The sequence below is a fragment of the Acanthopagrus latus genome, chromosome 23 (genome assembly GCF_904848185.1).
Source record: "Acanthopagrus latus isolate v.2019 chromosome 23, fAcaLat1.1, whole genome shotgun sequence".
NCBI classification, from domain to species: Eukaryota; Metazoa; Chordata; class Actinopteri; order Spariformes; family Sparidae; genus Acanthopagrus; species Acanthopagrus latus.
The window spans coordinates 17888697-17900244 of record NC_051061.1 but is presented as its reverse complement, the minus strand read 5'-3'; the positions used below and the strand labels follow the sequence as shown (position 1 = coordinate 17900244).

General features: G+C 41.1%; 1 protein-coding gene across 1 annotated transcript; it reads left to right on the top strand.

The window, feature by feature from the left end:
* Window positions 1–238: 238 nt before the first annotated feature.
* rab5c (RAB5C, member RAS oncogene family) lies at window positions 239–11010 on the top strand. Its single transcript, XM_037087883.1, has 6 exons — window positions 239–394; window positions 6405–6746; window positions 8674–8825; window positions 9037–9159; window positions 9247–9340; window positions 9676–11010. The coding sequence occupies exons 2-6, from the start codon at window positions 6581–6583 to the stop codon at window positions 9801–9803; spliced, it is 663 nt and encodes a 220-aa protein (XP_036943778.1). The 5' UTR covers window positions 239–394; window positions 6405–6580; the 3' UTR covers window positions 9804–11010.
* The last annotated feature ends 538 nt before the right edge of the window (window positions 11011–11548 follow it).

The window sequence follows — 11548 nt, the reverse complement described above, 5'->3', positions numbered from 1 at the left end:
AGTGACCAGGTGTATAGAAAAGTAAAATAAATCTTAGTGTCTCAAAATCTAGAGACATGCAGATTTGTTTGATGACACTTTAATCAGATTTCTAATACAACACTTGTCTGGCAGTGACCAGGGACAGGTGGCCCTCAGGATCTCCATCCTGGAGATATGACTGTGTTTAAATTAAAAGCTGTGGACTGATGAACACACGCCGCACACCTCCCTCCCTCCCCGAACTGCAGAGTGCTGCTGTCTGCCGCACACCGCTGCTGCCATTGGTCAGACGGCCGCTGACAAAAAGTGGGACGTTCCCGGAAAAATCGCTAACCGGAAGGGAAGGCCAGAGCCCAAGAAGAAGAAGAAGCCAACCGCCGCCGATGAGCCCAGCGACAGAAGAAAAAGTACTGTAAGTCTAACAACTTGAAATTACTGAAGGTGGTGATTAAGACTAACACTGAACGCATGCTGGCCTTTTTTTCTGGCGCAGCTGTTAACCGTGTTTAGATGTCCTCTGTCAAATTGTGATCAACCGATCAGCCAAGTCCGGGTTCAGCCGAAATGTCCATCAGACTGGATCGAGAGAGCCTACGAGCTTCTAGCCCTGTGACACCACGTAAAAACGTCCCTAAAAGCCTTGGCACGTACATTAGTGAGAGACATATGACATTAATAAATGTCTGCAGCAGACACAGTAACGAGTCCGAGCTTTCGATGTGGTCTAATGTCAAACAGCTGACGACGTGCGGCCGAGAAAAGGAAAGTTGTCTATTGACGTTTTCGACAGTTGGCTATAGATGCTAACCAGGCTAACGCTATCAGAATTCAAGTTTTCCTCCCAGCGGCTTGTCGTGAGTTTTCTTTTAAACGACGATTCATGCTAGCAAGCTAGTGATAATGCTAGGTGTATGATAATTTAATGATGTCGCTGAGGTTAGCCTGGCAAAGTGTTTGGCACAACTACGACTCAGTGTTATGCTACCTAGCGTCAGTTATCGATGGCGGTCGCATAATTCTGACCGGCTACGTCAACTTCATGTCACCCGTCTTGTAGCCACCGAACACGTCTTGGTTAGCAACGTTAAGTGCGTTATTTTCTCAACCGCTAACCTGTCTACTGTGTCGGGGTAACGAGTTAGCCGAGTCTAGCTAGTTGCAACCAGCCAGAAGTAAACAGTTTAAACTAACTTTGATTGAAATTGTGCTCGATAAGAGTGATAGGTTACACTTGTTGGGTCAAACCTAGCCGTCCTCGCTCAGTGCCAGCTAATAATTGTTACCCTCCCAGTCACAGGTTATGTGTGAGTTAGCTCTCATGCCGCCTGTTTTCCCTCAAGAAGATCCACTTTAAACAGGTCGTTTGACGTTTGTTCAGTGTCCCTTTTGTTGTATTTTTTAAGCATACACCAGTTTTACGGTTTGCCTTGTGAGCTTTAACTTAGGCACTCGTTTCAGGCAGTAAACTGGGTTCACAGTTTTTCACTCTGAGGCCTGTAAATACCAGCAAGCTTTCAGAAGTGCCATCACATTAGGTGTCATAAAGGTGCCATTACTGCCGACAACATTGTTATTGTACTTCAGCCAGTTAGCATTGTTGAGGTTATAATGTGTCTACATGTGAAAGCCAATATATTCACACAAGTCATGTGTCTTCAAAGCTTCTCTTTATGGCTCGACAGGAGGCACAGAGTTTGGACCTTTGGGACGCAGAATGGATTTATAATTACTTGCTCTGGCACCTGTTATGTTTATGGTGTATGGACCTTGTCCTTACAAAGTGGTGACGCATCTTGACCGACCAGTCCTGATAGAAGGACTGTGAGTTTGTCCCCCGTCAGTACACATAACATTTGTTATTAAGGGCACCTGTCTCTTCTTAATCAGAGTATGGTTCAGTAATGTCTGAGGTGGCAGGTTTGGGAATTTGGCATTGTAACAGGTCTCCATTAGTTGTTGTTGTCTCCATGAGTTGTCAGCTGTTTTTAGAATCAATATATCACTTTGAGTTATGTTTTAAAGACAAAGTTCTATAAATCCAGCTTCTCAAACATGAACGTTTGTCATTTCTTTACTCATATTTTGACAGTAAACTGAAGATGTCTGGTTGTGAACAAAAAAAGACATTTGCGGACTTCATCTTGGCCTTTGAGGAACACTCATTGAAATATTTTTCCATTTTGAGACATTTTGTAGACCAAAGAACTAATCATTTAATTAAAAAAAAAATAGAGCTGGAGATTATTCTACTGTGAAAATAAAAAGCTTTTGCAGCCCTACATTGTACTGTTTTTACATTTTCTACAGTGTATTATGAACTGAGTACTGAGTATTCCAACAACTATGTCTTACCTAGCCTGTTTTTTATATCTTCAAAAAGGAGTAGATTTTAAAGCTTTTGTTCCAATAATTTCCAAGAAAAGCTGCTATCAAAGGTTTGTTATGTGGCTTGATGAGTTATGAGATGCAAAAAGGATTGTATTATCATTACAGCCAGTATGGGAGCTCGTATTTGCTCTCATATTTTCTTGCATAAAGAAGAACTTGCAAGAGAAGGTCTGCTTTTGTTTTTTCACGTGCCATGTTTAGACATAGGAAAAACTGTGCAAGACTCAGCCTTTACTGTAGTAATCTCAAATGGTGAGCAGTTTTGTAACCATGTCGTAAATGTTTTTTAAACTTGTTGGTTAGGTCTGAATTTTTGACTGTGATTTTAGAGGGAGGTGCAGACTTTGGTCTGGGCTGTGGATAACTTTTATTCCTGTGTTTGTATACTGAGCTTTTAACACCGAAGTCACGAGAAAAGGAAGTACCTGTGATTCCCTATTGGCATGGCTAACTGCTAGTGATGAGTATCCTGTTTGCTTTTCCTGAGTTATGTCACCAGTTTCCCTGCCACTACTCCCAAAGCCATTCTTTATTAGAAACACGAAACTGTAGCAGAGATTAACTTGGATCAAGAGCTTTTCCTGTTTTACTTGAAATCCCAAGGTTTGTTCTGCTCCTGTGTCTTTATTGTGTTCCATATACAAGCCATATCCAATTATCTGTGGGTCTTGAGAACATGGTTTCACTATACGTGGAAATTTCCTTCTTCCTGGTGAGACCGTTTGGCATGATAGGCAAAAGGAGGATGGTGATGCATCCCTCATATCAGACACCACCAGTTCTTCCAGGACCCCACCCTCCACATTGAGTTAGCAGCACAAGTCCCTGCTTGTTTTCACAAAACTGGTAAATGACAGCAGCCACAGAGATTGTTGGACTACAGCTTAAATGGAATATATGACTGAGTTCAGATTTTTGCACAGTCAATACACGTTGGCACATTGTTTGTTGAGTATGCTGCCAGTTATGTGTTTATTTTCTGTAATCAAAAGCCAACTTCCTTGTAAAGAACTTACCGGTCAAATTTTAGATTTGCACAAAAATTACTACATTTTGAGTTGTTGTTTTAAGTTGATGTACAGTTTTTTGCAAAAATGAGGCTTCCTTTTTAGTGCCACGGGTGAAGAGAAGAATCCAAACTTTGTCTGAATGTTCATGCCACAACAGTTGGACTTGACACATATCATATAGGCCACTGTACAAAATACATAACACAATGGTTCTTTTCTTCAAAGATCTGAGTCTCAACAACTCTGGTAACTTGTTTTTAACCGGAACTGTCTTGTGTTTCTGAGAATGACGTCGCTTATTAACTGTCATTAATGAGTAATACCACCGTCAGCGTCCTCTCAGTCTTTGTTTTTGCTTTCTTTTTGATTTTGGAGCCGTACATGCGACATCACAACTCGAGAGGAAGGGACTACATGACTGGTAGCTTTCATAGAATGAACCACAAGTATTCATTTGAATATTATTAATAATTACTTCAGTTTTTGGTGCAGATATTGCCACTGCCACAAATGAGCTCTCATCCATACAGGTATTTAATTTACTCACACATTCCCACATTTAAGTGGTCAATGCACTGCAGTCTCTGCTAAGTGTTTGGATATCTGGCAGCAGAGCGTACGGGAGGCCATGATGAATATTTCACAGGCTTTCCTTCTAGTATGCTCCTTCTTCCTGCCTTTTCTCTGACCCATGTCCCACAGTCTCTCTCTCTGACCCACTTCCCTGTGGAGGTCTTCAGAGCCCATTAGGGATGCCATCAAAGCATTTGTCGCAGGCTGCTTAAGATGTGTGCAGGTCTGTCTCAGTGCAACAGAGCCTCTGATTGGAAACTAGAGGACCACTTCTACTTTTTGACATTGTATACAGTCGATCAGTGCGTGTAGAACTGATGCAGTAATTGATCCGATTAGCTTTATAGTTACATCCTGCAGTATCTGTTGCTAGCAAAAAGCTTCAGCCAAGGACACACTTTGTACTCTTTAGGCCTTTGAACTTTACTTTGCTGTATTCCTCTGGTGAATTGCTGCTGCAAAGTGGTTTTGTTTTGACTAACATTGAAATATATAGTATCCAAACCTTTTGAATCTGTGGTTCTGTACCCAGACAAATGCACAGTTTCTAAAATTGTCCATATGTGATGAAGACTTAATTTTCAGTAAAAGATAACGCAGTGTTACTCACAGGAATTTGTGAGACTATGGAGGGGACTTAAGTATATCCTGAGCATGCTCCCTTGCAGGAATATTTTGCACATTTTAAAGTTAAACTGCAGCTTGATTTGAGGCACTTGCTAGTCATTGTGCCCCCTCTTACTCTTTGCTTCCTGTCGTGAGGAATGTGAACAGGTGAGAGCTCAGCTCTGTGGCTTGCAATCAAATGAGTACAGACCGACGCTGACCCAGTGAACAGAGTGCCTTTATTCGTTCTTCAGCTCTGCTACTGCTGTGAAGGACTCCCTCTGCTCTTTCACGCCTTGTGATGGTGTTTGTCTGCCTGTTAGACAATTTAGTGCCCTGCAGAGATGTCTGCTGCAGTTGGTTACAGGTGTACTTCCATGCACACTTTTTAAAATCTGTATTGAAAGTAAACAGATTTGGAAACATTTTGAAGTTGGACACTATTTCTTTAATCATAACACGGGCAATGCCACTGTGTTAAGTAAGCAGACTTATTTTTAAGATTGGATTAAAAGGGAAAACATTAAAGGTGCTGGTATGTTTTTTTTAATGTCCCATGATGCTCTACAATGTCTAAAATTAAAGTAATGCAACAACACAAGATGGTAGAGAGAAACCTACACAGCAGAAATTAGCTGCATGGTCGGTACACTGTCAAATGAAACATGCCATTTCTGAATATTTTATGGTCGGAGCCGTGACCTGTTGTCACATGCTGAAGCTTAAACCCAGCTCAGTATCGAGCTGAGAAAGAGCACAGCATAACCAAAACCTATAGACTATTTAATCCAGTTTTCTTCAGTCTTGACGTTTCCCTTCTCACTCAGGAACAGTCAAACCTTTTACTGGCCTTCAGAAACAAAGCTGAGGCTATCCCAACTTTTAATGCGCTCAGCAGTAAAATGTGTTCTGCAATCTTAACTTCCTGCTTTGAGCTGAGTTGTGTTTCCTGTCTTTTGACCAAGCAGAAGCTGGCTGACCTCATGTGTATCACCCAACTGAAAAAAAAGATTAGGCAAGGTTTCAGATGCGCAAAGCAGGCCTGAGTAAAGAGAATAAAACCGTTGGCGTACTTTGTTTTTATCAAGTAAAGCTATGAAGCTTTTTTGTGCCAAATCAGGCCGGAGAAAAAATTTGTAAAAGCCTTTTTTTTTTTTTTGAAGTCAGCCTCATAGATTATGAGTACCACAACTAGAATGAGTCAGAAACATAGCTTACATTTTGCCTCAGCAATATGTGGTGACTGGACGCTGCAGAGTTAAAGATAATTACTGTGTGTGTGACTTGCTGATTAATGTTAATGTTTTATTTTTAGTACCCTATCGGCGTTTGGTGCAGCAAACTGCGGCAGACAACTTAACCCTGTGTTAAAACAGCAGCAGAAATCTGTTAAGAGATGACTCACAGGAAGAAATGTGCTGAACACGCTTGTAAGGGTGTCAGGGCTAAGCATTATTTTAATTTGTATGTTTTTTTGGATATTCATACACTTTAATGTATATGTTTGTTTTTCATTTCTTCAAATCTAGTTGTAAGATGTGTTTAACATACACCTGCCCCATCAGTGCTCTTATTTTGAAAATGCTGAAGTAAAGCTAAAGTGAGAGCGGTGTACAGCGATGTAAAAATCACACACTGTTAGGACAACCTGTGGGAGCATGACAGAGCACCCAGCTTCAAATAAGACAGCATTGTTTATACTAAACATGGTTAAATACGAGATCTTATCTGGAGGCCCAGTCCTAGTGTGATGCAGGTTTTTGTGTCAACAACAGTGTAAACTTAGCTACTGTTGGTACATTTTACAGTTAAACTGTATTTTACTAATTGTGTGGTGTTTTCCAGCTCCCACTGGTGAGGTCTCCTCTTCCTCTGGCTCATCTACCCGCCTGAACTGAACATACCCCTGTGTAGCTCAGCCTCACCCAGCCCTCGCCAGCCCCTGCACCAAACCTAAGCCTAAATTCAACCACACTTCCTCCCTCTTCACCCGGCTTGCTCCCAGTCTCCAACACTGCACCATGGCAGGGCGAGGCGGACCAGCACGGACCAACGGCACAGCAGCGAGCAACAAGATCTGCCAGTTCAAGCTGGTGCTGTTGGGGGAATCGGCGGTGGGGAAGTCCAGCTTGGTGCTGCGCTTTGTCAAAGGCCAGTTCCACGAGTACCAGGAGAGCACCATCGGAGGTGAGGCTCGGCTGTCCGTCATGTCATCTCTTCAGCTCAGAGGAATCATCCAAACAAATTATACATAACATCTATGAAGTCATAATATATAAGTTTCCAACCCATACATAGTTCAGCTGTAGATAATCTAATTTTTGTTTTCTTGTACTCAGAACAAAAACATGTCCTTTCCAGTACAGAGTGGTTATAGGTCTTAATCTTTCCTGATGTCAGAGTCTGTACAGGAAGGAGGGCTGGCAGAACCAGTTATCTGCAGCTGATCACCCGACTCTCCCATGAGCCACCATGCTCTTCACACATGGCAGACATGTAGTTTGATTTTGCAGAAACATATTGCGTACATATCTTTAGATTTTCTGCTGATGAAGGGCTGAAAATAGTTCTGTCTCTTGCACTTGTTAGCAGAAGCAGAGGAGTACAGTTACTTGAAACAGGAAGGAATTGAGACAATACTGGGGGGTTTCCTGGACCTCTTTTAGATTAGTGAAGCTGATCATAGAGTCATTTACAAACAAGAATATGATACTGTTAGTAACTATGATATTTTTCAAAATGGTCTGCTTAAATGTGTCGGCTCCGAATGACTGTAACTACAGCCTGAGGGCTACAGAAGTACTTTGATTGTGATGTCAGGTGTAAATCTTCAGTCCAGATAGAAAAACAACTGAGACATGTTTCTACTGGAGAGGCTGACTTCTGAGAAGTCACTGAACCTGTTGTTCATTAGTTCATTAACTTCACTCACGTCTTTCCCGCCGGCTTACCAAAGCTGATTAGCAGGATAAGTTCACCCAAAAATGAAATGTCACTCATTACCTGCTCATCCCCCCTGCTGATGACTAAACCTCTGTGGAGCTTCACAGCAAAACATCTTTGCAGCATTATCCTAACCATCTCAGGTTGATGGGGACATGATTTTTTTAGATGTTAAAAAGAAATCGGACAACGAATAAAATAAAATGGCTCTTTACACCTTGTCGAGTCAATCCAAGTCTTACAATGCTAAAAGTGGCAACGTGGGTTCACAGGCTCAACACGCGTCCTGAGTGTAAATATTGTCTCTTCAAACCACTTTTTTGGCTTCCTGAGACTTCATGGAGCCTATTTATTGTATTTCTCAGTTGTTGTAACATTTTAAAATCGATACTACTTTAGCTGTTGGGAGAATGCTGAGACGTGGTTTTGCTTTGAAGCTACAAAAATGCTACATTTTATTGTTCACTTGAAATAGAAATCTACAACCTTTTAGAACATTTAATGATATTTTGTTTACTGATCATTAATAACTGAAATTGCTCTGAATTTACAGCCCTAGTAATTAAGGCTGCTAAGATGAGAAACTGAACAATGATCACAATGGTAGAGCCACAACTAGTATATGTTACTTGAAAAATGATAGAAACTATAAATAAATGATCAAAGCCGTTCTTTTATTTAATTTTCTGTCACTCTACTTGTAATTCCAGAAATGCTGTGAAGACGTAAACTTATAAAGTAGCACCACCTTTACATTTTCTGCCACCTCTTTGTGTTTCACTAACACTTCCATGTTTCTTCAGTCTTCTGAGTAGTGTGGCTTTAGGATGAACAGACAGGATGCTCAGTGCTTACTCTCGCCAAAGACTCAAAGCGAGTCAGCATGTTTTCACTTCTACTGAACTTGTGGTCAGCTGCACGCCTGGTCAAAGATTACAAAGCTTTAAAGTATGTGCTCAGTTTCCCCTGTCATGTGACAGCTGGCTGAGTAAGCGAGCTGTGTGCACTTGGGCCTGCTCTTTATGTTGTTACTGTAAACCTGATATTTCTGTAATGTTTTGTGTATTTCCAGCTGCACAAGTGCTTGACTTTCTTACTACTGCATTGAGAAGCCTCAGTCATGAGTCCTGCGAATCCCAAGTGTAATTGTCTGACTTTATTCTCTTTCCAGCTGCCTTCCTCACACAGACAGTATGTTTGGATGATACAACAGTCAAGTTTGAGATCTGGGACACTGCAGGACAGGAACGGTATCACAGCTTAGCACCCATGTACTACAGGGGAGCCCAGGCTGCCATCGTGGTCTACGACATCACCAACACAGTAAGTTAGTGTTGAAAGATACAGGAAGTCAGCCAAGACAGTTGCAAGCCTTTTGTCGTTGGTTTGCGGATCCTTGTCTTCCAGCTTGGGTTGATGATTGATGCGACAGACCTTTGCTCCTCTGGACATGTAAAACCTGTATCAGGGATTTAAAGTTTAAAAGCACTGTGTCTCCTGATTATGCATGTTTTTGTTTTTTTTCTTTTTAAAGGATACATTCACACGTGCCAAGAACTGGGTAAAGGAGCTGCAGCGACAGGCCAGTCCCAATATTGTTATTGCACTGGCAGGAAACAAAGCGGATCTGGCCAACAAGAGAGCTGTAGATTTCCAGGTAAAGAGAAGATTTTAACAATCAGGGAAATTACAACTTAAATTAAAACTAGCTGTCAATTTGCCTGTTGCTCTTTTGTTTCTACAGGAAGCACAAGCATATGCAGATGACAACAGTTTGCTGTTCATGGAGACTTCAGCCAAGACGGCTATGAATGTCAATGAGATTTTTATGGCTATAGGTAAGTGCCACTTAAAACTCACAAGGACACATTGACTGTTATGGTAATCACCTCTGGCTCTAAATAAAATAGTTATATCATTGATGACTCATTTGAAAATAATGAGTCATTATTCAGCCAATTTTGGCCTATCACAGATAAATCAGTATTGTTGTATATGTTCTTGGATATGATCAGTATCTTTTACTCAGAAATATCACTATTGGCCTCCGCCCAGATGTCTTTTCTATTGACAAAACATTGCTAAAAATAATTGTCAGAATAATCAACATTGAAATTAGTCATTTGTTACCACAGTGCAGAAAGTAATAACTTGTTCTTCTCACCCAAAACAGCCAAGAAGCTTCCCAAGAATGAGCCTCAGGGTGGAGCAGGCGCTGGTGGACGGGCCAGAGGTGGAGTGGACCTGCAGGAAGCTGCACCACAGGGCAGAAGTGGCCAGTGCTGTGGGGGCGGGAACTAACTAACACAACAACAAGTCAGCTGACCCAACCAATCTACAGCTTCGATCAACCAGACCAGATATTAGCCAGCTGTTAAACAACGTCCCATCGGTCAAACCAAACCACGGTCGGACCAACTACCCTCTGAGCAACACAGCACCAATAAACTGTTTGGCCAGTAAACTGCCAGACCCGGTTCCAACTGACGAACCAACCAACAGACCAAGAAATCAACCCACAGGCTTATTTACAGAATCATGTTTTAACCCAAGGACTTGCCAATCCATGACCTCTCTATTGATGATGGACACTTGACGTCACCTTAGGGGAAAAAAAAAAAACGCATCCCATTCATGGAAGAAAGAGAAGAGGCAAAAAAAGATCAGTCATTATCAGTGGCACTTAGTAGGCCCATCCTGCTCACCTTTGTTTCTGTATTTGTGTATAGGGAAAAAAATAATGCAACAAGAAGGAATAGAAACAGGCTCATTGGCCCTGTCCTTTCTCTTCTACCCCCTGCTTTGCTACGCACCGTAAATTTCTAAAGTATTTCCATCATGGTCGTACGGCAATGTTAAAACTTTCCAGTCCAGGTGCATGCAGCAGTCCTTCACTTTTCTGTCTTGTTCCCGGTCCGCTTCCTGGAAAAGATGATGAGAGAAGGTTCGTAACAGGAGGACGGGAATGGACAGATTTCCTTCTTGATAGAGCTGTGTAGATGAATTATTACATTGTTATTGTTATCACTATTATTATTACTTCAACTTCTTTTGACACAGGCTGTTCAGTTTGATTTTAAAGCCTAGACTTTAAGGTTTTACAATCATCCATCTATGTTATCAAACCATATACAGTAAGTAGTACTTTAACATTGTCACCCATGAGTAATTTTAGCATTAATGTAATGGTTTTGAATCATCAGTGTACAATTACAAATACATAAAGCAAGATTTGTTTTCTTGACCAAAATCACAACTGTGTATTGACAACATTGCTGTATTTGTATCAGACTTTTCAAGTTTATAATCAATCAATCAGTAGTTATTGTCAAAACAATATCTTCCCAACCTCTACATGTTTTCGTTAACCTTAATTATTTTGTGATGGATTTCTTTCTTTTTTTTTTCCTCTTCTTTTTTTTTATGTCTTAATTTTTTTCTGAAGATCTATGGTATTAAATGCACTGGTTCTGTCTCATCACCTTTGTGAATTGAGATGTTATCATCAGCTTCCTTTCCCTTTTCTTTTCTTTGTTTTTACTGTTCATATCAGGGAGGGTTTGCTTTCAGCAGCGTTGTCATCCTGTTATGACATCAACAACTAGCACAACAGTACCTGCACAGCAGCCGCTGCTGCTAGGTGGGGGATCGTGGGGAGGGGTGGGGTCATGGGTAGAGAAATAAGAAGGAAAAAAAATGTAATTTTACCAATAAACAAGGGGAAGGTATCTTTTTGTATGCCTGTTTAATCATTTCACCTTATCGTGGTAGTAATGAATCAGTCATTACATAACTAGAGAAAGCTAACAGTGAAATATTTACTTTTGATAATTTTTCAGGGAAACCAATTTGAGCAGGACAAGGCACGTTGTGTTCAGGTGCATTTTAGGGATGGGCGGATCGATCCAAATATCGACAGTATCGATACCAAGGTGAGTATTGGTGTCGGATCAGTACTAGTGCGATGAGATTGATATTTTTGTTGTAGTTTCTCTTCTGTAAGTTCAGCAAATGACTTGTATCACTTGTTCACAGAGTTTCTGTGA

Excerpts from the sequence above, each read along its gene's own strand:
- rab5c (XM_037087883.1), top strand. The coding sequence starts at position 6,581 with ATGGCAGGGCGAGGCGGACCAGCACGGACCAACGGCACAGCAGCGAGC. Across the intron at positions 6,747-8,673 it reads CCAGGAGAGCACCATCGGAG|CTGCCTTCCTCACACAGACA; the intron begins GTGAGGCTCGGC and ends TTCTCTTTCCAG. Across the intron at positions 9,160-9,246 it reads AGAGAGCTGTAGATTTCCAG|GAAGCACAAGCATATGCAGA; the intron begins GTAAAGAGAAGA and ends TTGTTTCTACAG.